The sequence below is a fragment of the Lonchura striata genome, chromosome 21, assembly GCF_050655825.1.
Source record: "Lonchura striata isolate lonStrDom1 chromosome 21, ASM5065582v1, whole genome shotgun sequence".
NCBI classification, from domain to species: Eukaryota; Metazoa; Chordata; class Aves; order Passeriformes; family Estrildidae; genus Lonchura; species Lonchura striata.
The window spans coordinates 498,390-522,441 of NC_140723.1; the positions used below are offsets into that span (position 1 = coordinate 498,390).

The 24,052-nt window shown below is 44.1% G+C and overlaps 3 protein-coding genes across 10 annotated transcripts; 2 read left to right on the forward strand and 1 right to left on the reverse strand.

The window, feature by feature from the left end:
• Positions 1-2,273: 2,273 nt before the first annotated feature.
• B3GALT6 (beta-1,3-galactosyltransferase 6) lies at positions 2,274-6,039 on the reverse strand. The gene has a single exon (XM_021537754.3). It carries the CDS (start codon positions 5,503-5,505, stop codon positions 4,531-4,533), a length of 975 nt encoding a protein of 324 aa, XP_021393429.1. The 5' UTR covers positions 5,506-6,039; the 3' UTR covers positions 2,274-4,530.
• A 120-nt stretch (positions 6,040-6,159) lies between these two features.
• On the forward strand, positions 6,160-18,113 carry SDF4 (stromal cell derived factor 4). Of its 7 annotated transcripts, XM_085558620.1 has the most exons (9): positions 6,175-6,331; positions 8,003-8,027; positions 8,407-8,431; positions 8,549-8,956; positions 11,737-11,873; positions 12,206-12,319; positions 14,512-14,670; positions 15,614-15,789; positions 16,687-18,113. In XM_085558620.1, the coding sequence occupies exons 4-9, from the start codon at positions 8,673-8,675 to the stop codon at positions 16,861-16,863; spliced, it is 1,047 nt and encodes a 348-aa protein (XP_085414746.1). In that variant the 5' UTR covers positions 6,175-6,331; positions 8,003-8,027; positions 8,407-8,431; positions 8,549-8,672; the 3' UTR covers positions 16,864-18,113. The 7 variants fall into 7 exon arrangements, with proteins under 7 accessions (XP_085414743.1, XP_085414746.1, XP_085414747.1 ...); XM_085558621.1 differs by lacking the exons at positions 8,003-8,027; positions 8,407-8,431 and adding an exon at positions 8,342-8,366; XM_085558619.1 differs by lacking the exon at positions 8,003-8,027.
• Positions 18,114-18,250: 137 nt separating this feature from the next.
• On the forward strand, positions 18,251-23,798 carry TNFRSF4 (TNF receptor superfamily member 4). 2 transcript variants are annotated; one of them, XM_085558624.1, is made up of 7 exons: positions 18,251-19,257; positions 20,074-20,196; positions 21,038-21,148; positions 21,597-21,663; positions 21,933-22,222; positions 22,499-22,624; positions 23,038-23,798. In XM_085558624.1, exons 1-7 carry the CDS (start codon positions 19,119-19,121, stop codon positions 23,106-23,108), a joined length of 927 nt encoding a protein of 308 aa, XP_085414750.1. In that variant the 5' UTR covers positions 18,251-19,118; the 3' UTR covers positions 23,109-23,798. The 2 variants fall into 2 exon arrangements, with proteins under 2 accessions (XP_085414750.1, XP_085414749.1); XM_085558623.1 differs by having other exon boundaries at positions 22,499-23,798.
• The last annotated feature ends 254 nt before the right edge of the window (positions 23,799-24,052 follow it).

A 24,052-nucleotide genomic window follows, 5' to 3' on the forward strand; every position in this document is an offset into this window, starting at 1 on the left:
TGGATCACAATCCCAAAAACCCGTGGATCACAATCCCAAAAACCCATGGATCACCATCCCAAAACCCGTGGATCACAATCCCAAAAACCTGAGGATCACCATCCCAAAAACCCGTGGATCACAATCCCAAAACCCATGGATCACCATCCCAAAATCCCGTGGATCACAATCCCAAAACCCATGGATCACCATCCCAAAATCCCGTGGATCACAATCCCAAAACCCCCTGGACTGACCGCAACTTCCATCTCCAAGCACCTCAAGCGTCGGGATTTTGGCAGATCCAGAAACCTGGCTCGAGTCCTTCCCTAAAATCAACACCTAAAGTAAATATTTGGAATTGTCGCGGCCGGCAGCAGCTCTGGACAAATGGTTTTTTTCCAGTGGTTTCTGCTGGGATGATTCCAGGCCCTTTGGAACGGCCCCAGCTCCATCGCTCAGCGTCAGCGGCGCTTTCCTCGCGTTCGGAATCTGGGAATCTTATTCCTTTTCCGGCCTCTTGCTCCTCGCGGAGCCGGCGCTCGGTGGGAGCCGCTCGGCTCGGCCGGAGCTGGGGAGCGGAAACAGGGCCCACGTTCCCGGGATTTCGGCTGTCAGGGGAAGCAGGGAATGCTGGGGACCTCCGGGAAGTGGGAATTGGGCTTTTCCATGAGGAGAAGTTCCTGCCCGCCTTCCTGGGCATCCCTTGGCACCCCCAGAGCTCTTTGGATTTCCGGGATCGTGGATTTCTGAGTTCTCCTAAAAAACTTGGATGGGTAGCTAGATTTTTCCTCAATTTTTCCATGTTTGTCATGATCAGAGGTTCTTCAGCCTCATTCCCAACTTTTCGGGGACATCTTGGTGGTGGCCTTGGCATCTCCAGAGCTTTTTGGATTTGTGGAATTGTGGATTTCTGGGTTTTCCTCAAAATTTGGATCGGAGCCCAGATTTTTCTTCCGTTTTCCGAGATTAGAGGTTCTTCAGCCTCATTCCCACCGTCCTGGGCATTCCTTGGCACCCCCAGAGCCCTTTGGATTTGTGGGATCTTGGATTTCTGAGTTTTCCTCCAAATTTGGAGCAGTATCCTGATTTTTCCACATTTTCCCAAGTTCTTCTACATTTTCCATAAGGAAATGTTCCTCAAATATAACAAAATTCCAATTTTCCCCTCAGTTCCAGCACCTCATCCAGGTGAATCTTCCCATTGAAACGAGGAATCATTTCCCAATCCCAGAAAAAAATCCCCTGGGAAGCTCCTGGAGTGTGAGGAATTTTTAATAAGCAGTTTTAATTCCTACAGTTTTTAATCACCCCAAAAATTGGAGCAGGATCAGGAATTGAAATCCTTTGGAAATTCCTTTGGAAAATGAAATTTCTCAGCTCAAATCCATGGAATTTTCAGCTGAGGAAACCCCAAAATTTCTTGATTAAAAGGGGACACAGGGATTTTTTGTTCCATATTAAAAAAATCCCAAATTAAAAAAAAATAATTAGATTTAAACAATTTTATTCGTTTTTGGGTTGTTCTGCATTAAAAAAAAATCCCAGAATGTTTTTAATTAATTAGATTTTAATAATTTTATTCATTTCACCTCTATTTTAGGGACTTTTTCAAAGGGTTTCCACATCAATTTTCCATGGATTCCACAGAGAAACACGGTGGCTCCATCCTCAGAAATTCCATTTTTTAATTGGAAAACTCCTTTCCTTTTTCCCCCAATTTTTTTTATCTTAAAATCGGCAACCACCACTCGATTTTAGTCAGAAATACCTGGGTTTGGACAGTTAAATTCCCTTTTTTTTTTTAAGGAATTAAGACTTCCAAAGGCTTGGAGTGACATCTAGCGACAGGCAGGAAAATCTGGGAATAAATTCCAAAAAAACAAAAACAATGAAGGGAATAAATTCCCTTTGCTTCAACAGCAAAATCCCAAAGTTATCCCGAATTATTTAGGGGGAAAAATCGGATTATTTTCAGTTTTGAGGGAAGTTTGAGTTCTTTGTTTGAGCATGGAATCTTTGAAATTTGGAGGGAAATCAATTTAAAAAATATTGGAATGCTGGGGATTAAAGATTCCAAGGAAATCAGGGAGGGAAAAAATTCCCTTTAAAATAATTTGGCCTCGTCCTCCGCTGATTTTGCTTCCCAGGTGGAATTTTCCAGGGAAAATAAAGGGGGAAGGTGGATAAAATACTGGGAATCTTGATGTTATTCTGGGAATAAATGGATTTATTTGGTATTTTCCTGGGAAAAAAGCGTAAAGGTGGATAAAACAATGATGAAATGGATGTAATTCTGGGAATAAATGGATTTATTTGTCATTTTTTCCTGGGGAAATAAAGAGACTACACAAGCAAGAATTAGAAATAAATATAATTATAAATAAATATTCACATTACAGGTAATTGATCACAATACAGACAACATTGGTGAACCTCAGATGGCAAATGCGTGTTTAAAAACCTGGAATTTTGCTGACATCTTGGAAAATTCCTGCTTTGGAAGAGGATATTTCGGGAAAAAACACTCCCTGGTAATCCCTGTGCATGCATTATACTAATAATTATTATAATAATTATAATAATTGAGTTGAACATGCTAAAATAATCGAGTTTTTGCAGGGTTTTAGTTTTGTTTCAGGAAAAAAGCCTCGAAAGTTTCAAAATAAAATCTGAACATTTTTGATTTGCAGTAATTAATTAATACAAGAATAACAAAAAAATAAAATTACAACGTAATCCATCCCTTTGGTATTCCTAATTCCTGAAATTCCTAATTTTGCTGAGGAGAAAAAGAGGACTTGGCACTTCTTGAATTTTCAATTTTCCTGGGCTGTTTGTCTCTTCCAGCCCGAGTTGAGAAGGGAATGGGAATGAAAGTGCAGAGTGCAACAAACACCCAAAAAAACCCCAAAACTGCAACAAAAAAAACATTTAAAAAATGGAATTTTGTATTTCCGAGGTAAAATCACCTCACGCTGCGAGAGCTGCAGCTGGCACAGGGAACTGGGAAAAATTTGGAGCAGCTGCCACTGGAAAATGTTGGAATTCCAGGTTTGGAGATAAATTTATCTCCAAAATGAAATAAAAAATGAAAGAAAAGAAATAAAAAGAAATAATAGAAATAAAGAAATGTCTGAGTCCTGTGTGAGCTGTGGTTATTTTGGTGAAGGCAGGAATGAGGGAAAAAACCCAAATTCTGGATGTGTCACTGATAATTAATTCAATTTTAAGGCATTTTTGGATTGAAGGAGGGAATTCCCCCAACTTTCAGCACCTAAATGTGATTTTTTAGTGTGCTGAAAAGAGAAATAAAATTCTCCAAATTAAATTTTGGGGTGGGGGGGACCTTCTTCTCTTGACTACACAAATTTCACTTTTTTACCTTAAATCCTCACCTTTGGGCAAATTATTTTTGAACTCCCACTGATCAATTTTTGCTCATTTGGATTAAAAATAAATCTAAATTTGAAGTCTTGGAGCAGCCAGAGAGTTCTTGAGTGAGTGGTGGAGGGAAATGAGCTGAAAACAACACCTGCCTTTGCAAAAAAAAAATGCTAAAAAAAAATTTAAAAATTTAAAAAGTCTTCTCCTGAAAATAAGAATAAATTTAATTTCTGCCTTTCACAGGGCAAAAAAAAAGAGAAATAAAGAGATTTAATTATTCCATTCTCAGCTATCCCTGGAAAAGCTGATCCCTTTTCCTGCCCTCTGGAATAATCTGGTCCCAATTTGGGCTCTTCCGCTGGAATTTCCTTGCCAAGGAATAAACAGCAGCTTCATTTTAATCTTATTAGCATAAAAACTCAGCGTGACCTTTAGCAAATCACCCTGAAATCTGTTCAAACTTCTCCTTCCAGTTTTTTTCTCTGCTTTTTGGGTTTTGCCACCTTTTATTTGCCTTCCGTTCTGGCATTTTGGCTTTTTCTGTGATTCCTGGCAGCTGTTTTATTTTGTTTTTTAAGCGTCTTTAACCACGCCACGTCAGCACTCCCGGGGTGATAACGAGTCCTGCAAAAGCTTTTTAAAAGAGGAGTTCATTAATCCCCGACTCCAATTAACGGTTCTTCCCGAAATCCAGCCAGGCTGCATCCCACTGGGATCAGCACCTGAGGGGAAGGATTTGTTCCCAGTGTTCTGAGGGGGAAACTGAGGCAAGAATTCCATTTTATCAGCTCTTCCCACCCAATTCCTTTGGAATTACAGATCCACAGCTCTGGGCTGGCATTCGGGAGGTTTCTCCTTGGATATGGAGAGGGAGATTCCAAGATTCTGCTCCTCCCTAAATCCAGCCATGCCTGCATCCCAAAGCCTTTTGTCCCAGTGTTCCGAGGGGGAAACTGAGGCAAGAATCCCATTTTATCATCTCTTCCCGCTCGGTCTGTCCTTGGATACGGAGTGGGAGAGTCCAGGATTGTGCTCCTCCCTAAGTCCAGCCATGCCTGCATCCCAAAGCCTTGGGCCCAATGTTCTGAGGGGGAAACTGAGGCAGGAATCTCATGTGGACGGGATTCTCCCGCGCAGCAGCAAGCAGAGCCCAGCACGCCGAGTTCAGGGGATGCCGTCCTTCCTCTGGCAGCACTGCGAGGGCGGCACTCCCCAGTCGTACATGTAGGAGAGGCGCAGTTTCACCTCCTCCTTGCACAGCTTCCCCTCCCTGGCCAGCGTCTGCTGCTTCTCCAGCATGTCCTCGATGCTCTGCTTGTGGGTCACGATGTACTTGTTGCTGCAGCCGCGCGATTTGTACTCGGTGTCGAAGCGGGGGTCGTGCACCCTCTTGACATCGACGGGCGCCAGCCACACGCCCAGGGACACGTCCTCGCTCTGCCACAGGTTCAGGTAGTCCCTGCTGAGGCTCAGGTAGCGCACCAGGTCGGCGGAGATCACATATCCACCGCCCAGCGCGTAGGGCAGGTAATAATCGCACAGCAGCCAGGCGCTCTCCTTCCACTTTCCCCCGGATTTCACCCGCCCGCGGCCCGAGAAGAAGCCCCAGTAGAGGCGCCGCGGCTCCTTGGCGCTCAGCTCCTCCAGCAGCACGTCCAAGCGCACGAAGGTGTCGTCGTCCGCCTTGAGGGCGAACTGGAAGTCCAGGTGCGCGTCCAGCCACACGTAGGTGGCCAGCACCTTGGCCGTCAGGTTCTCGTAGGAGTCGCGCAGCTCCGGCAGCAGCAGCAGGTCCCGGTGGCGCCGCTGCTCCAGCTGCAGGCTCCGCAGCTCCTCGGCGCCCAGCCCCGCCGTGCCCACCACGAAGCGGCTCCAGACGCGGCCGGGAGGCGCCGCCGCCATCCAGGTGCTGCGGATGATGCTGCGCCGCTCGCTGGACTTGGGGCCGCTCATCACCACCGCGGCCAGCACGGCGCTGCCGCCCTCCGCGCCGCGGGCAGCCCGGCCGGGCGGGGAGGGCGGCGGGCGCAGCCCCTCCGAGGTGCACTTGGCGAGGTAGAGCAGCACGGCGGCGCAGAGGGAGAGCCCGCCCAGCCCCAGCGCGGTGCGGTGCCGGCTCAGCCGCCGCAGCGCCCTCATGGCCGCCGGTCCCTCACGGCCGCCGCGGTGAGGCGGGAACGGCGGTACGGCCGCCCGGAGGGGACAAGCTTCGTGCGGGAGCGCTCACCGGGAGACGCTGCCGCGCTGCGGTGGTTTCATGGCTCTCCCGAGACTTTCGCCTTCTCCTCCGGGACGCGGCGGTTCCGTCCCTGCTGCTCCTGCCGCGGTTCCGGCGGGTCCCGCACCGGGGAAAGGGGAGGGAGGAGGAGCGCAGGCCGCGGCGCTTGACGCGGCGGCTGCCATCTTTGAGTAGGGCACTGAGGCCGAGGAGCGGCCATCCTGGGCTCGGGCACTGCGCCGTGCCCGTGCCTGGGATGGGCTCAAAACCCACCCCGTGCCACTCCCCGCCGTGGGCAGGGGCACCTTCCACCATCCCAGGCTGCTCCAAGCCTCCATGTCCAACCTGGCCTCGGGCACTGCCAGGGCAGCCACAGCTGGGCCAGGGCTTTGCATTAGATGCTATTTGAGTTCCCTTCCAACGCAAACCATTCCATGCTTCAATAAAAACAGCCACGTACACACAAACGGGAAGTAGGAGGGGATCAAGATGTTAACAAGGAAAAAAACGATAGGGCCGCCAGGAAAACGCCCCTTTGCCCCCTCCCTGCCGGAAATGGCGGCTGCCCTCACCGAAGATGGCGGCTGCGCGGCGCAGTGACTAAACTTCCGCCCCCTCCCTCCGCCCTGGCAGCGCCGGGCTCCGTGAGGGGCCGTGCGGGGCTCAGCGGCGGCCGGGCCCGGGCTGAGCCTCCCCGCGGCCGGGCGGCGCTCGGGGCAGCGTCCGCTCCCTGCCTGGCGGCTCCCGGTGAGTGCGGGCGGCTCCTCCCGCACCCCCGCGGGGACCGTGAAGAGCTCTGAGAGGCTCCGAGGCGCTCTGAGGGGTTCTGGGGGCTGAGAGACTCTGAGGGGTCTTGGGGGCTCCGAGGGGCTCTGAGGGGTTCTGGGGCTCTGAGGGGTTCTGGGGCCCTGAGTGCTCTGAGGGGTTTCGGGGGCTGTGGGAGATTCTGAGGGGTTTTGGGGGCTCTGAGGGCTTTGGGGGCTCTGAGGGGTTTTGGGGGCTCTGAGGAGTTTTGGGGCTCTGAGGAGTTTTGGGGCTCTGAGGGGTTTTGGGGCTCTGAAAGGTCTGTGGGCTCTGAGGGGTTTGAGGGGTTTTGGGGCTCTGAGGGGTTTGAGGGGTTTTGGGGGCTCTGAGGGGTTTTGGGGGCTCTGAGGAGTTTTGGGGCTCTGAGGGGTTTTGGGGCTCTGAAAGGTCTGTGGGCTCTGAGGGGTTTGAGGGGTTTTGGGGCTCTGAGGGCTCTGAGGGGTTTTGGGGGCTCTGAGGGGTTTTGGGGCTCTGAAAGGTCTGTGGGCTCTGAGGGGTCCTGAGGTTTTGGGGCCTTTGAAGGATTTTGGGGGGTCTGAGAGGTTTTTGGGGTTTTGGTGTTACTGGGGGCACTGAGGGGTTTGGGTTCCTTGGTGCGCTATCTGTTGGATTTGGGATTATTTTTCACCTGGAATGGGGTGGGATACTCGGATTTGATGGCTCTGGGACAGAATCTGGGATTATTTTTCCCTGGAATGGCCCCTGTGCCACATCCAGGGCAGGATATTCAGATTTGATGGCTCTGGGACAGAATCTGGGATTATTTTTCCCTGGAATGGCCCCTGTGGTCACTTCCAGGACAGGATATTTCAATTTTTTGGGACAGCTCCTCCTTGATGCTGTTTTCTGCGTGTTTGCAACTCCCCTTTCTCTTGGATCTGCCCCTATAACTTCCATATATTTATTATTTAACAGGCTTTTAAAATGTCTGCCATCAAAAACTTTCTATTTTTGTGTAGGGTCCTCTGAATTTATTGTTGTGTGTAGGTTTTTTACGCTTCTATAGATACACTTTAATATATGCACATATGTATGTTTGTATACATATAAATATATATATTTACATATATATACATGTATATCTCTATAACATATAAATACATGTATATATACACATATATAAATATATAAACATATGTATATAAATATGTATATGTATACAAGTATATATTTAAATGTATATTATTAAGTTATATACATATATTTATGTGTCTATAAATAAGCACATATAACTGTATGTATATAAGTAAATTATTAATACTTTATATCGATTATTTTAATTTCTATATGTTCATTAATCACCACTTGCTTCCAAGTTTAATTTGTTTTTCCTATACTTTTCCTTTTAGATCATTTAACCCACAGTGACCTTTTCCTTCAAAGTTTAACTTATTTTTCCTCTTCTTTCCCTTTTAGATCATTTAACCCACAGTGACATCTTGCTTCAAATTTTAATTTGTTTTTCCTTTTAGATCCTTTAACCCACTTTAAGGAAAAGCTACCTTTTCCTTCAAAACTTAACTTATTTTTCCTCTCCTTTCCCTTCTAGATCCTTTAACCCACTTTAAGGAAAGGTGAGCTTTCCTTCAAAACTTTATTTGTTTTTCCTTTTAGATCCTTTAACCCACTTTAAGGAGAGGTGAGCTTTTCCCTCAAAACTTAATTTGTTTTCCCTTTTAGATCCTTTAACCCACTTTAAGGAAAGGTGAGCTTTCCTTCAAAACTTAATTTGTTTTCCCTTTTAGATCCTTTAACCCACTTTAAGGAAAGGTGAGCTTTCCTTCAAAACTTAATTTATTTTTCCTTTTAGATCGTTTAACCCACTTTAAGGAAAAGCGACCTTTTCCTTCAAGACTTAACTTATTTTTCCTCTCCTTTCCCTTCTAGATCCTTTAACCCACTTTAAGGAAAGGTGAGCTTTTCCTTCAAAACTTAATTTATTTTTCCTTTTAGATCCTTCAACTCACTTTAAGGGGAGGTGAGCTTTCCTTCAAAACTTAATTTGTTTTCCCTTCTAGATCCTTTAACCCACTTTAAGGAAAGGTGAGCTTTCCTTCAAAACTTAATTTATTTTTCCTTTTAGATCCTTTAACCCACTTGAAGGAAAAGCAACCTTTTTCTTCAAAACTTAACTTATTTTTCCTCTCCTTTCCCTTCTAGATCCTTTACCGCACTTGAAGGAAAAGCGACCTTTTCCCTCACGACTCAGTTCTTCTCCCCCCTGTCGCTGTTGGCTCCCAGGGACTGGGAGCAGCCATAAATTCCAGAGCCCCCAAAGCCCGGGATGCAGCGGGGCCGGGCTGTGCGGCGCAGCCCGGGCTGGCTCTCCCTGGCGCTGCTGCCGCTGCTGCTGCCGGCCGCCTGTGCCCGGCCTGCCAACCTGTCGGCGCTGCGGGGCCGGGAGGAGCTGCTGCCCCCCGAGCACCTGAACGGCGTCCGGCTGGAGCGCGACGGGCACCTCAACCGGGAGCTGCCCCAGGAGCTCTTCCTGGGCCGCGAGCGCGAGCGCTTCGAGGAGGACTCCCAGCCGCGCCGCAACAGGAGGAAGCTGGTGGGCATCTTCGCCAAGTGAGTCGGGGAGGGTTAAAAAAACCAAAAAAACTCCAAAAATCAAAACAACACAAAGAAAACCCCAAAAAAACCCCGAAAATATAGACTTTTGGTGGGTTTGAAATTGGGATGAATGTATAAAAATTGGGGATTTCAATGAGGGGAGGAGGACTCCCAGCCCCGCCAGAACAGGAGGAAGCTGGTGGGCATCTTCGCCAAGTCAGTCGCGGAGGGAAGGGTTAAAAAAACACAAAAAGAGACTTTTGGTGGGTTTGAATTTGGAATGAATGTATAAAAATTGGGGATTTCAATGAGGGGAGGACTCCCAGCTGCGCCGCAACAGGAGGAAGCTGGTGGGCATCTTCGCCAAGTGAGTCGGGGAGGGTTAAAAAAACCAAAAAAACTCCAAAAATCAAAACAACACAAAGAAAACCCCAAAAAAACCCCGAAAATATAGACTTTTGGTGGGTTTGAAATTGGAATGAATGTATAAAAATTGGGGATTTCAATGAGGGGAGGAGGACTCCCAGCCCCGCCAGAACAGGAGGAAGCTGGTGGGCATCTTCGCCAAGTCAGTCGCGGAGGGAAGGGTTAAAAAAACACAAAAAGAGACTTTTGGTGGGTTTGAATTTGGAATGAATGTATAAAAATTGGGGATTTCAATGAGGGGAGGACTCCCAGCCCCGCCGCAACAGGAGGAAGCTGGTGGGCATCTTCGCCAAGTGAGTCGGGGAGGGAAGGGTTAAAAAACCCCACAAAAGAATCCCAAAAATATTTTAAAATCCCCCAAAGAATCCCCCCAAAAAATCCCAAAAAACAAACAAAAAAACCCTACAAAAACCCTAACCCCCCCCAAAAAACAAAAAACAACAAAAAAATGAACAAAAAAAAACTCCAAAAAATCCCCCAAAATACCCCAAAGCCTCCCCGCCAAAAAAAGCCAAACCCAAAACACCCCAAAAAAAACCCCAAAAAATAATTAAAAAAAAACCAAACAAACAAAACAAAAAACCCAAAAACCAAAAAATAAAAGGGAATTTTGCTGAGATTGAATTGGAAATATTAAGAGTTCAAAATTGAAAATTTGAATTAATATTTTAAAATTGGGAATTGAAATGAGTGTTTAAAAATTGGGGATTTTAATAGTTCCAAATTGAGAATTTCAATGAATGTTTTTAAAATAGGGATTTTAATGGTTCAAAATTGGGGATTTGAATTAATGTTTAAAATTGGGAATTTTAATTAATACTTAAAAATTGCTAATTTTAGAATTTAAAAATCGGGAATTTGAAGTCATGTTCTTAAAATGGGGACTTTTAATTTTAATTTAAAAATAGGGAGGTTTAGTGTTTCAAAATTAGAAATTTTAGACAATAAAAAGAGAATATTTTCCATTAATGCCTTTTCTTTTTAAGTGAATTAATTTCTTTACTCGGTGGAAAAATATTTCATTTTAACACATTCCAGCATTTTCTTTACTAAAATTCCCTTTTTTTGGCTTTTTTCATCATTTCAGACACCAGGTGGCAGAGTTGATTGGCATTTAATTTGCATTTTTGAATGAAAACACCTCCAATTAATCCCACGAGGGGGAGAAACTTTCAAAGCTTCATTTGCTGCAAAATGACCCTGAATAAATCGAATTTAATTAAAATAATTCATGAATAAATAACAAAAAAAAATTAATTCAAGTAATTAATGAATAAATAACAAATTTTTAAAAAGCGTCTCCCTGGTGGAAAGTGATATTGAAACCCCCAAAATTTGCATTTTTTGGGGTTTTTTTGTCTCTTTTTTCACATTTAGTTGACATTTTAAGGCCAATCATATCTTGAATAATTTGAGTTTCAATCAAAACAACTCAAAGGCAAACTGGGGCTTTTTAATTCTGGGTTTAATTCGAGTTTTGGGTTTTTTCTCCAAAACTGAGTGGGTTGGAGGTACTTTAAATAGAATTTAAAATAGTAACAAAATCTGATTTTTAGTGATATTTTGAGCTACAAGGTATGTTATGAGGTGCTTTAAACAGAATTTAACAAAAAAAAAAATCTGAGTTTTTAGTGATATTTTGAATTACAAGGTGTGGTATGAGGTGCTTTCAATAGAATTTGAAATGGTAACAAAATGAAATTTAAGTAATATTTTGAATATTTATTTAATGCTCAAAAAAAACCTCAAAGTGGTAGAAAATTTGATTTATTTTTTATTTGGAAGTGTAATTTTTAAATTAATTTCTCAATGAAATAAGGATTCATCTGATTGGGTTTTCCTGATCACTTTAATCAGGAAAAATTGAATTTTGCAGCTCCAAATCCAAGAAATTCCATGGGGGAAACTCATGGAGAGCAAATGCAACGTTCAAATGTGTTAAAAAATAAAAATTTTTTTTTTTTTTTAAGTGGCTTGGAAAGAGAAATTTGAGAGAAAATTCAAAATCTGGAAGAAAATTTTTCCAATTCTGAACTTGCAGTGACCCAAAATTCCATAATTTGTGAGAAAAATTCCCTCAAAAACATGATTTAATTCTAGGAAAAATAATAATTTCACTGATTAATAAGCTAAATCTTGCTAAATTAAATGAAATTAATTAAATTATATTTATTTAATTCTGAATTAAAGGCTGATCTGTTGCTTGTTTCTCAGAGAGAATCCAAAATACTATTTTTTTTTGGTAAATTTCAGCTGAAAAAAACAATTTATTAATTAAAACCCAAGCAAATCTTTCCCTCTTAAACCCCAAATTAAAATTCTATTTATTTAAATTGATTCAAAAATTAATTTTATTTTACTATTTTTAGAGTGGATCGAAATAATGATCAAAAAATCAGCGCCAAGGAGATGCAGCGTTGGATCATGGAGAAAACAGAGGAGCATTTCCAGGAGGCCGTGCAGGAGAACAAAATGCACTTCAGGGCTGTGGATCCTGATGGGGATGGTAAAATCCCCTTTTTTCCCCTGAAAAAAATCACTTTTTAAATCGGTTTTGGGATCTTGAATTTATTTCTGGCATCAAATTTCCATTGGGAATGGCAAATTTGGATTTTTGTGGGAAAGGATGTAAAGAAATGAAAAAAAAATTGGAATAAATTGAATTTTTTCACCAAATTTTATGGTTAAAAAACCACAAAAAATGACAGCTTTTATGTTCTCATTCCTAAAATTCAGTGTGGGGTTGTGATGTTGGAGTAAAAATCTTAAAATTTTGCTGATTTTAAAAGAATTAAATCCAAAATTGATTATTTCAAGTTGAAATTTTCTCAATTTCAGGTCACGTTTCATGGGATGAATATAAAATTAAATTCTTGGCCAGCAAAGGCTTCAATGAGAAGGAAATTGCAGAGAAAATCAAAAACAACGAGGAATTAAAAATAGATGAAGAAAGTAAGTGTAAAATGGGATTCTTATTCTTAAAACCTGGGGGTGAAAAGAAAAATGGGAGGGAAATATTTGGGTTGTGCTGCTTGAGGAGGAGTTAAAAGAAACCCAAAAATTCTGCGTTTTTCCATCAAAAATCTGCTGGGAAAATGAGAATTTTTTAGAGGAATTTTCCTGGTTTTCCTCCTTAATTAAAAAAAAAAATATTAATTTTTCCACCTAAGATTTGCTGTGGAAATTGAAATTTTTAAGAGGAATTTTCTTGTTTTCCTCCTTAATAAAACAAAAATTCTATATTTTTTTCACCAAAAATTTGCTGTGAAAATGACATTTTTAAGAGGAATCTTCTTGTTTTTCCCTTAAATAATTTATTCTAAAATCCCCCAAGAATTAAGTCAAAAGACAAAATTCCTTCATTCATCCTGACCAGAATCAGCCATTAAAGTTGCAATTTTTAAGGGGAATCTGCCATGAAAATTGCAATTTTTGAGGGCATTTTCCTCCTTAAAAAAATCAGAATTTCCTCAAAAATCCCCCAAAAACCGAAGCCAAAATCCAGCAGTCCCACATTGCTCCCGCCACAAAAACTTTGATTTTTACAAGGAATTTTCCTTTTTTTTTCCCCCTAAAAACACCATTTACCTTTCCTGTAAACCCCCCCTGCACCTTTCCCTTTCCCTGCAGAGCTGAGTCATTTCCAAATCGCTTGGGTGGCATTTTCCAGCGGTGAAAAAACTGAAATAAAAAATAAAACGGCTGAAATGCAACAAAAAAGGAGCTGAGAATTGCAGGGAAATCACCTGGGGTGGTTCCAGGAACTGCTGAGTCAGCGCCGCTGCACCTGAGCCCCAAAATCTGCAGGAAAATCAAATTATTCAGCCTCCACTTCCTCTGGGTTCTTCTTTCTTTTTTTTTCCTCCTCCAAAAGAGATTTTTAAGGGTTTTTATTTTAAATCAAAAGCACCTCGGGGGTGTGGAGTTCAAGGTGCTTTCTGTAGAAATTTGGATTTCGGGTTAAGGGTTTATTTTAATTAAGATTTTATTTTATTTAATTGATGGATGTTGGTGGATAATTGGATTGTGGGATGAAATGGAGGAGTTCCATGGGATTCTGGTGCTGATTTTTCTGTTCCTACGTCACTAAATTTAATTTTTCTTGCAGCAAAAATATGGAATTAAATATAAATAAATAAATAAAATACAAATAGAACTAAATATCTGCAGGGTTTAGGCTTAAAAAAATAATTGATTAAACAACCAAGAGCTTGAAATGAAGGGGTTGTGACAGATTAAACCCTAAAAATGGATTGGGACAAAGTATTAAAAATTGGATTGGGACAACTGAAATCCTAAAAATTGGATTGAGACAATTTAAATGCTAAACATGGGTTGGGAGAACTGAAATTCCTAAAACTCGGTTGTGCCAAATCCTAAAAATGGATTGGGGCAATCCCAAGATTTGGGATGAACTGAAATCCTACAGAGGGATTCTGCCAAATCCCAAAAAAGGGATGGGGCAATTCCAGAATTTGGGATGAATTGTGCCAAATCCCAGAGAATTTGGGATGAATTGAGCCAAATCCCAAAAAGGGATGGGGGCAGTTCCAGAATTTGGGATTAATTGAGCCAAATCCCAAAAAGGGATGGGGGCAGTTCCAGAATTTGGGATGAATTGAGCCAAATCCCAAAAAGGGATGGGGGCAGTTCCAGAATTTGGGATGAATTGTGCCAAATCCTACAGACAGATGGGAACAGTTCCAGCCCTTGGGCTGAGCTGCATCCCAAACTGCACAGCTGCAGCTGCAGCCTGTGGGCCGAGCTGCATGCCAAGCTGCACGGGTGCAGCTGCAGCCTGTGGGCCGAGCTGCATGCCAAGCTGCACGGTGCAGCTGCAGGCTGTGGGCCGAGCTGCATGCCAAGCTGCACGGGTGCAGCTGCAGCCTGTGGGCCGAGCTGCATGCCAAGCTGCACGGTGCAGCTGCAGCCTGTGGGCCGAGCTGCATGCCAAGCTGCACGGGTGCAGCTGCAGCCTGTGGGCCGCGCTGCATGCCAAGCTGCACGGGCACATTTGGGCCGAGCTGCATGCCAAGCTGCACGGGCGCAGCTGCAGCCTGTGGGCCGAGCTGCATGCCAAGCTGCACGGGTGCAGCTGCAGGCTGTGGGCCGCGCTGCGCGCTGAGCCGCCGGTGCCGTTGCAGCGCAGGAGGTGCTGGACAACCTGAAGGATCGCTGGTACCAGGCGGACAATCCCCCCCCGGACCTGCTGCTGAGCGAGCAGGAGTTCCTGTCCTTCCTGCACCCCGAGCACAGCCGCGGCATGCTGCACTTCATGGTGCAGGAGATCGTCCGGGATCTGGGTAAACTGGGATTCCCTGGGAATTGTGTCCGTGGATTCCTGCTCTTGGTGTGCCTTGTGGGGAGGGAATGGTCAGGTGGAGTTCCATGGATTCCCATTTTATGTGGATATTCACACAGCCGCGGCTGCTGCACTTCATGGTGCAGGAGATCGTCCGGGATCTGGGTAAACTGGGAGTTCTGGGAATTGTGTCCATGGGTTCCATGGATTCCCATTGTATCCATGGATTCCCGGGGTTTTTTATGTGGGTGTTGGGAGGGAATGGTCTGCTGGAGTTCCTGTCCTTCCTGCACCCCGAGCAAGCCGCAGCTGCTGCACTTCATGGTGCAGGAGATCGTCTGGGATCTGGGTAAGCCGGGAGTTCTGGGAATTGCATCCATGGATTCCCATTTTTTATGTGAATTTTGGGAGGGAATGGTTAGGTGGAGGAATTGTGTCCATGGATTCTCATTTTTTATGTGGATTTTGGAAGGGTTTTGCATGGAATAGTCTGGTGGAGTTCCATGGATTCGAATTTATGTGGATATTTGCACAGCCACGGCTGGGACCTGGGTAATCCAGGATTTCCTGGGAATTGCATCCATGGATTCCCATTTTTCTGTGGGTATTGGGAGGGGTTTGGTTTTTTGCGCAGCTCAGTAGGAAATTCCCATTTCTACATGAATTAAGTGAATATATTTGAATTTTTTGCACAGATCAGGAGGAAATTCCCATTTTTACAGGAATTAAATAAATCTATTATAAATTTTTGCACAGATGAGTAGGAAATTCCTATTTTGATGGGAGTTAAGCAAACCCATTTTAATTTCTTGTACTTTTTAATGGGAATTAAGGAAATATAATGAAGGGAATTAAGTGAATTTTTGGCACCAGTTGGGAGGAAATCGCTGTTTTTCCGAGCTCACTGATTTGAATTTCCGTGTTCCCGGGACCGCGGCGCCCAGACCAGGACGGGGATAAGAGGCTGACCCTGCCCGAGTTCATCTCGCTGCCCGTGGGCACGGTGGAGAACCAGCAGGCGCAGGACGTCGACGACGACTGGGTGAGGGACAGGAGGAAGGAGTTCCAGGAGGTCATCGATGCCAACCGCGACGGCATCGTCACCATGGAGGAGCTGGAGGTCGGTGCGCGCCTTGGCTTTGCACATGTCAATAATTCACTCACAGCTCCGTTTTCTATTCCATAATGGAGTATTTAAACTTAATTTTCATTTCACGTTAATTTCATTTAAAATCCGCCTTTAAAAGCGGCATTAAGTCGCTTGCAGTTCAATTTTTTAATGAAAATATGGAATATTTTTAATTTCATTTTGGATATATTTCATTTAATATTTGATATAATATATATATGTTTTATACATATTATATATTATTTGCATAAATAAAAGTATATAATATATAATATGTATTTAAATAAGTATTGTATATTATGTATATGTATATATGTTATATATATGTATGCATATTATATACATATTATATATTTGCATAAATAAAAGTACATAATATATAATATATATTTAAATAAGTATTGTATATTATGTATATGTATATATATTATATATATGTATGCATATTATATATATATATTATTTAAATATATGTGATATATGATATATACTATGTATTATATGTTATCTATATTATATATTTAAATATATATTATATATTGTATATATTATTTAAATATATATAATATACATGTTATACATTATATATCATATATATTATTTATAATATATCTTATATTTTATATGTTTGATATACTTCATTTAAGATTTGATTTAATATTTGGAATATTTAATTTTATTTTAATTTCACATTAGTTTTATTTAAAATACAGCTTTGAAAGCCTCAGAAGTTGAGTTACAGCTCAATTTTTTATAAGTATTTGATTTAAAAACGGAGGATTTTGATTTATTTTCAATTTCACATTGGTCTCATTCCAAATGCAGTGTTAAACCCCTCAGAAGCGCCGTGACAGCTGAATTTGTGGTGAAATCCCCGTGTTTTCGCAGGAGTACATGGACCCGATGAACGAGCACAACGCGCTGAACGAGGCACGGCAGATGATCGCCGTGGCCGACGAGAACCAGGACCACCAGCTGGAGCTGGAGGAGGTCCTCAAGTACAGCGAGTACTTCACGGGCAGCAAGCTCATGGACTACGCGCGCAACGTCCACGAGGAGTTCTGACCTTCCTCCCCTTCCGGAACTCTCTACCGCTCCGCCCGCCGCCCAAACCCGAAAATCCCGGGGCGGCGGCGGGAGTCGCTCCTGGCGCTGTGCTCCGCGGCTCCTCGCGGGGAGCTCCCTGCTGGAAAAACGCTGGGAATTCCTGCATTCGGGTAATTTCCCTGTTCGGTTTGGGGTTGAAGGCAGCTGGAATTCTGGGTGGGGGAGGATTCTGGAATATTCCCTGGTTTCCTTCGGCTGCTCATCCAGGGGATCCCAAATAAAACTTGGTTTTGGGTGGAGGAATGTTTGTCCTCCACGCCCAATTCCATTTGAGAATTTCCTTCAATTTAGAGAAATTCCTTAAATTATATTCCCTTGTTGCCCCCACAGATGCTGATGCAGGGAATCCCAAATAAAACTTGGATTTGGGGAATTTTGGTGGTTCCAAGGAATGTTTGTCCTCCACACCCAATTCCATTTGAGAAATTCCTTAAGTTTAGAGAAATTCCTGACATTTATTCCCTTGTTGCCCTCACAGCTGCTCATACAGGGGGTGCCTATTAAAACTTGGATTTTGGGAATTTTGGTGGTTCCAAGGAATGTTTGCCCTCCTGGGAATATCCACACTCAATTCCAGTGTTTTTCTCAACTACCTGAAGAGTTGTTGGGAATTAAATGGAATTTTTTCAGGGAGCTGTAGGGAAGAATTTATTTGAAACGTTACAGAAAAACTTTCTGGAATTAAATAAATAAAATAACATTATTTAAAATTAAATTATTATAAAATTACTTTTTTTGTTGTTAACATCCGCACTGGCAATGGGAGATTCTGGATTTATAAAATCAGATTTTGGCCGAAAATCAAACAATTGGGAAGTTTTTTTTGTAATTTAAGCCGTTGGACAGAGCAGTGGGAATTCCCATGGAGTTTTATGGCTGCTTAATTAAAATTCATTGCTAAAATTAATGAGCTCTGTGCTATTTAATGCTGTTAATGAGCTGCTGATGATGATATGGGGGAAATTCCAGGCTTTAGGTGAGCTCTAAAAAAGCAACTCTGTCCCAAATAAAATTGATTTTTTCCTCTGCTTCCAACTTTCCTGGGAAAAAACCCTCTTTGGTAAAGAATTCCTGAAATGAATGAGATGTTTTATTTGATTAAATTTATTCTTAATATAATGTAAATACAGGAATTGCTATCCCTCTTTCTCTTTTCCTGCTTTATTTGATGTTTTTATTAAATTCCTTGGATAAAATGTTTTATATACTTTTTTTGTTTGTTTTGTTTTCCATTTAATATTTCTCTCCATGCTTTGGAAATTCTGCTGCTTTTAAAGTTTGGCGGGGGGCAGGGGGGGTGGGGGGAAATAAGAGGAATAAATTCCATGGATAATCTCCAATAAAATGAATTTAAACACAAAAATTCCAGTAAAATCAGCTGATAATTGTAATTTATCTATTAAGAGATTTTTAGGACACCATCCTAATTTGATTTTGGGATAACATGAGCATGGAATCTCTAAGTTCTCAGTATTTTCTAGAGTCGGTGAAAGTAAAGCTGGATTCCAAGCAGCTGGAAAATTGGGATCCTGGATCCAATTCTAATAGGCTGGAAAATGAAATTCCCGTAATTCCCACTGTTTTGTGGATTCAGTGATGGCAGGGAGCTCTCCTAGAAGTGAATGAGTTCCTGGAAAACGGAATTCCCGAATTCCGGCTCAGCCAGGGCGTCTCCCCAGCGCTCCTCCATCGCTGCTTTTCCAGCCATTCCCATCGGGATTCCCCTCCTCTGAGGGCTCCTTTTACCCCTTCAACCCTTTTCAAACTCAGCATTTCCTTTTCCTGCCCAAAAACCCCAAACCGGGAGCGGGAAGGGGCGTGGAGAAAAGTGGGAATTTCCCTCAAGTGTCCCCGCCCGGAGCCGTTCCTGCGCTCGGGGCTTTCACAGCGCCCTGAGGGAGCGGAGCCGTGAGGGGAGGGAAAGGTCCTGAGGGAACGGAGCCGTGAGGGGAACGGGGCCGTGAGGGGAGGGAAAGGTGTCCTGAGGGAACGGAGCCGTGAGGGGAGCGGAGCCGTGAGGGGAACGGGGCAGTGAGGGGAAAGGGGAAGGCGCTTTGAGGGGTCGGTGCCGTGAGGGGAGGGACAGGTGTCCTGAGGGGAGCAGAGCCGTGAAAGGGACGGTGCTGTGAGGGGAAAGGCTCCGTGAGAAGAAAAGCTCGGTGAAGGTTCGTCTCCGTGCCGTGCGAGAAACGGCGCCCTGAGGGAAGGGCGGCATGGCGCCCGCAAGGATGGCCTGGAGCCTGCCCGCGTTCTGCTGGCTGCTGGCCGTGCCCGCTCCCGCCTGGCTGGGCTCGGCGTGCCCGGAGCGCCAGTACCGCTTCCACGAGCGCTGCTGCAGCGACTGCGCCCCCGGTGAGAGCCGCGCTTCGCGACCGCGTCTCGCCAGCGGGCACGTTTCTTACCCAAATACCCGGCTCTAATGCAATACCTCATCTTTTCCGTAGTGGAATATAGATTTTAGTGCAATACCTATTTCTTAATGTAATACCTACGTTTTTAGACTGATAACAAGTTTAAAAAAAAAAAAAAACCGGGAAAATCTTCCTTTCTGAGAGTGATTTGTGACTTCGTTTTAATGTTTTTTTCTTCCTAAATGCCTCAGTTAGGGGAATTTCCTACACTCTGGAAGGGATGTTTGGGATCCACTAGGACAAACATTTTGGGCATTTTCTCCAACTTCAGCCCTCTCCAGCCCTTTTCAGCCACTCCATTAAATGTTGATTTTTTTTCCCCCGGCCAAACTTCCAGGGATTTTTCTACTAACCAGGAACTGCCAAATTCTGGGCACTGTTTGATCCCAAAGGGTGAAATTTAGGATTTTTACCCTCACCATCCCAACCAATCCTGATTAATTCCCAAAGCATAAAATTAGGATTTTTCCTGTCACGATCCCAGCCAATCCTGCTTTATTCCCAAAGGATAAAATTAGGATTTTTCCCCTCACCATCCCCGCCAGTCCTGATTTATTCCCAAAGGATAAAATTAGGATTTTTCCCCTCAGGACCCCACTGAATCCTGATTTTGGGGTGTTTTTTAGGGGAGAGGATGTGGAATCAGCTGACCCCGTGTGCTCCCCAGGCCAGTGACACACTGTTCGTTCCCAAAGGATGAAATTTAGGATTTTCCCCCTCAGGACCCCGCTGAATCCCGATTTTTGGGTGTTTTTAGGGGAGAGGATGCGGAGCCGCTGCACGGCCTCGGCTGACACCATCTGCTCGCCCTGCCAGGACGGATATTTCAGCTCCCAGCACCACCACGGCTTCTGCCACAGCTGCACCGTCTGCAACGCCTGTGAGTGCTGGGATGGGGGAAAAGATCCCTTTTTTGGGGAAAAAATCCAATTTTTGATGGGGAAAAAAATCGCCTTTTTCTGGGGAAAAAATCCAATTTTTGATGGGAAAAAAATCCAATTTTTGAGGGAAAAAATCCCCCTTTTTTTTGAAAAAATCCCATTTCTGAGGGAAAAATCACATTTGGGGGAAAAAAAAAGACTTTTTTGGGGAAAAATCCATTTTTGAAGGAAAAAATCCCTCTTTTTTTGGAAAAAATCTCATTTCTGAGGGAAAATTCCCATTTTGTAGGGAAAAAATGCTTGGTTTGGGGTATTTTGGGGGAAAAATCCCTTTTTGGTTGGGAAAATCACTTTTGGAGGAAAAGATCCTTTTTTTGGGAGAAAAATCCAATTTTTGAGGGGAAAAAATCCCATTTTGGGGGGAAAAATGCCTTTTTGGACAGGAAAATCACTTTTGTGGGGAAATACCTTTTGGGGCATTTTTGAGGGAAAAATCCTATTTTGGGCGAAAAATCCCTTTTTTGAGCAAAAAATCCTAATTTGGGGGGGAGATCCCTTTCTTGGGGCATTTTTTGGGGGAAAAAATCCCCTTTTTGGGTTATTTTGGTGGAGAAAAAATCCATTTTGGGGTAAAAAATCCCTCTTTTGGCCTGCTCCAGAGGGCCTGCCTGCAAACCACTGTCCTCAACTAAGTCATTAAATTAATTACTAATTATGAATAGTTAAATTGCTGAATGGTGCAGGTCCTGCACACAGACAGGCAGTGCCCTGAGGTGTTAATTGGTGCTGTTAATGAGGGAATTAATGAGGGAATTAATGAATGAATCTCGGCCTGGCCAGGGAAGGGCAGCGTGGAGGTGAAGCCCTGCGAGAAAACCTCGGACAGGATCTGCGCCTGCCGGGCGGGATTCCAGCCGGCCCGGGGCACTCCCGGAATTCCCCTGGGAAAGGGTGAGCGGGGATCGGGAATTCCAAAGGGAAAGGGTGAGCGGGGATCGGGAATTCCCATGGGAGAAGTTGGGATTTGGAATTCCCTTGGGAAGGGTTGGGTCTGGAATTCCCGTGGGGGAGAGTTGGGATCTGAAATTCCCTTGGGAAGCAGTGAGTCTGGGATGTGCCAACTGGAATTCCCTTTGGAATTCTGGGATGTGCCAGCCTTCCCAAAATCCTGCCTCCCACGTGGCAGGAATTCCTGGCTGGAACTGTGGAATCCTCCCAGATAACATCCAGAATCTTGGATAATCCAGAATTCCCAGTGGATATATCTGGGAATTCTTGTCACTTCCTTGGATAATTTCCATAACTGATAATTCCCAGAATTTCCATAATTGATAATCCCTGATAATTCCCAGTGGATAAATCTGGGAATTCTGCTGGAAAATCCCTTTTTTTCTCCCAGAGTGTTCCCGATGTCCTGCAGGGACTTTCTCCAGGGGAAAGAACGAGAACTGCCAGCCTTGGACCAAGTAGGAATTCCTTTTTGGGGGAAAAAACTCATTTTTTGGGAAAAATCTCTTCTGGGTGAGGAAAAAAATCGGGGTTTTGGGGAAAAAAATCCCCTCTGGGGGAGGAAAAAAAATCGGTTTTTGTAGGGATAAAATCCTACATTTGCAGGGATAAAATCCTACATTTGTAGGGATAAAATCCCAAGGGGATAAAGCACAGATTGGGATTGCAGGGATGGGATTTAGAAACACATTCCATGTTGGAAAAACCTCTGGAATTTCTTTTCCAGCTGCAGCACTTTGGGGAAGAGCACGTTCCGGGCTGGCACGGGCGAAGAGGATGCCCAGTGCGGCACGGAATTCCCGGAAAACAGGAGGCCCTTTCCCACGGAATTCCCGGAAAACAGGGCTCCCTCTCCCACGGAATTCCCAGGAAAAAGGGCTTCCTCTGCCACGGAATTCCCAGAAAACAGGGATCCCTTTCCCACGGAATTCCCAGAAAACGGCTCTAGAGCTTCCAGCCCTAGGGAGATCCCCGTGGTCTGTCGGGATCCCGGCGTTCCCACGGAGCCGGGATGGGGTAAGGACGGGCAGGGAACCAGCTGGGATGGGAATTCCCGTTTTGTCTGAATCCTTTTCTGCATTTCACACAACATTCCAGGATCCCAGATTCCTGGGAATTCCCATTTTCTCAGAATTCCCATTTTCTCAGAAATCCTTTCTGTATTTCCCACATTCCAGGATCCCACATCTCCCTGGCATTCCCAGAGTTCTGGATTCTCCCTCTGGAATCTGGGAGCTCCATGCAGCACCAGGAATCTTTGTTTTTTAGGGAATTTTTCCCTTCCCATTCCAGGCTCTTTATCCCTGCTCCTGCTGTGCCTGCTCCTGCTGCTGGTGAGTGGAATTTCCATCCTGCTCCTGATCGTCCAGGCAGTACGGAAAAAATCCCGGAATGGGCCTGCCAGGAGCGGCCAGCACAGTGAGTGCCTTTTTCTGGGATCAAAATCCTGGAAAAAACAATCCAGAGATTCCCTTTTTCTGGGATCAAAATCTTGGAAAATTTAATCCAGTGAGTTCCCCTTTTTCTGGGATAAAAATCCTGGAAAATTTGATCCAGTGAGTTCCTTTTTCTGGGATCAAAATCCTGGAAAAGTAAATCCAGAGATTCCCTTTTTCTGGGATCAAAATCTTGGAAAAAAATTAATCCAATGGCAAAACTGAGCTCTAAAATCAGGATCAAGTGGGAAGACAGAGTTTAAAGCCAGGTTTAAGTGACCGAACTGAGCCTGAAATTGGGATTAAGTGGCAAAAGGAGCCCGCGGCGAGGCCGAAGGCCGGGGGAGCCCCGTTCCCTGATTGTTCCCTGATCCCGAACAATTCCCTGTTTTCCAGAGGGGAGCAGCTGCCGGATCCCCATCCAGGAAGAGCAGATCGACTCCAACTCCAGCCTCATCAAAAACTGACTCGGCTTTTGGTTCTCCTGCATCCCATCCTGGGACTAATCAGGGATTAGTTAGGAGCTAATTGGAGGCTGCTTTAACTCCTTCATTAACTCAACAGCTCCCTTTGGAATTCGGGAGAATTCCTGAGGGAATTTTGTGGGGGTTTTTTTCCCTTTGGGAAAATCTTTGAGCTCTAAAACCAGGATTAAGTGGCAAAACTGAGCTCTAAAATTGGGATTAAGTGACAGATCTGAGCTCTAAAATCAGGATTAACTCAATCCACACTTCCTGAAATGAATTTTCCCTCTCTAATTGCTTTTCCACAAATTTGGCAAGGGAATTTTTCGGGAGGAAGTCCCAAACTCTGGAATGTCTGGGGGGAGCCCGAAGCCTCCTTTGGCTGAATTTGGAACATACCCTTGAAAATTCCATAAAAATGGATTTTATGAAGTATTCGGGAATGATTTTCCTGCCAAATATCAACAGAAAACTCCACAAAAACGTGAATTTGGAGCCCACGGCAGTGAGAATATGCCCAAAAATCCATCAGGGAATGGGTGCAGGGATCCAAGAGGTGTTTAAATCCACGGATTTGGAAGATTTGGGAATTTTGATATGTTATACATATCCAGAGGGGTTTATACGGTGTATAGGAATGTTTGTATCGTGTACAAAGTGGGATTTGGGGAATAAAACTCTGGAAAAAACCAATCCTGGTCTGTGTGCAGCGGGAAAAACGGGAAAATTCCAGCAGGAAGCTGGGATGGCCTCGGGAGGGAGGAGGGAAAGGTTGGGATGGGTTTGGGAGACGTTGGGATGGGTTTATTTGTATTTCTGAGGGAAGAAATCCCATTTTCCCTGGATAACAATTCTATTCCTGAGGGGGGAAATTCCCATTTTTTTCCCTGGATAATAATCACATTCCTGAGGAGAAATATCCCATTTTTCCTTGGATAACAATTGCA

Excerpts from the sequence above, each read along its gene's own strand:
- B3GALT6 (XM_021537754.3), bottom strand. The coding sequence starts at position 5,505 with ATGAGGGCGCTGCGGCGGCTGAGCCGGCACCGCACCGCGCTGGGGCTG.
- SDF4 (XM_085558617.1), top strand. The coding sequence starts at position 8,673 with ATGCAGCGGGGCCGGGCTGTGCGGCGCAGCCCGGGCTGGCTCTCCCTG. Across the intron at positions 12,320-14,511 it reads ATTAAAAATAGATGAAGAAA|CGCAGGAGGTGCTGGACAAC; the intron begins GTAAGTGTAAAA and ends GTGCCGTTGCAG. Across the intron at positions 15,790-16,686 it reads TCACCATGGAGGAGCTGGAG|GAGTACATGGACCCGATGAA; the intron begins GTCGGTGCGCGC and ends GTGTTTTCGCAG.
- TNFRSF4 (XM_085558623.1), top strand. The coding sequence starts at position 19,119 with ATGGCGCCCGCAAGGATGGCCTGGAGCCTGCCCGCGTTCTGCTGGCTG. Across the intron at positions 21,149-21,596 it reads CGGAATTCCCCTGGGAAAGG|AGTGTTCCCGATGTCCTGCA; the intron begins GTGAGCGGGGAT and ends TTTTTCTCCCAG. Across the intron at positions 21,664-21,932 it reads AACTGCCAGCCTTGGACCAA|CTGCAGCACTTTGGGGAAGA; the intron begins GTAGGAATTCCT and ends TTTCTTTTCCAG.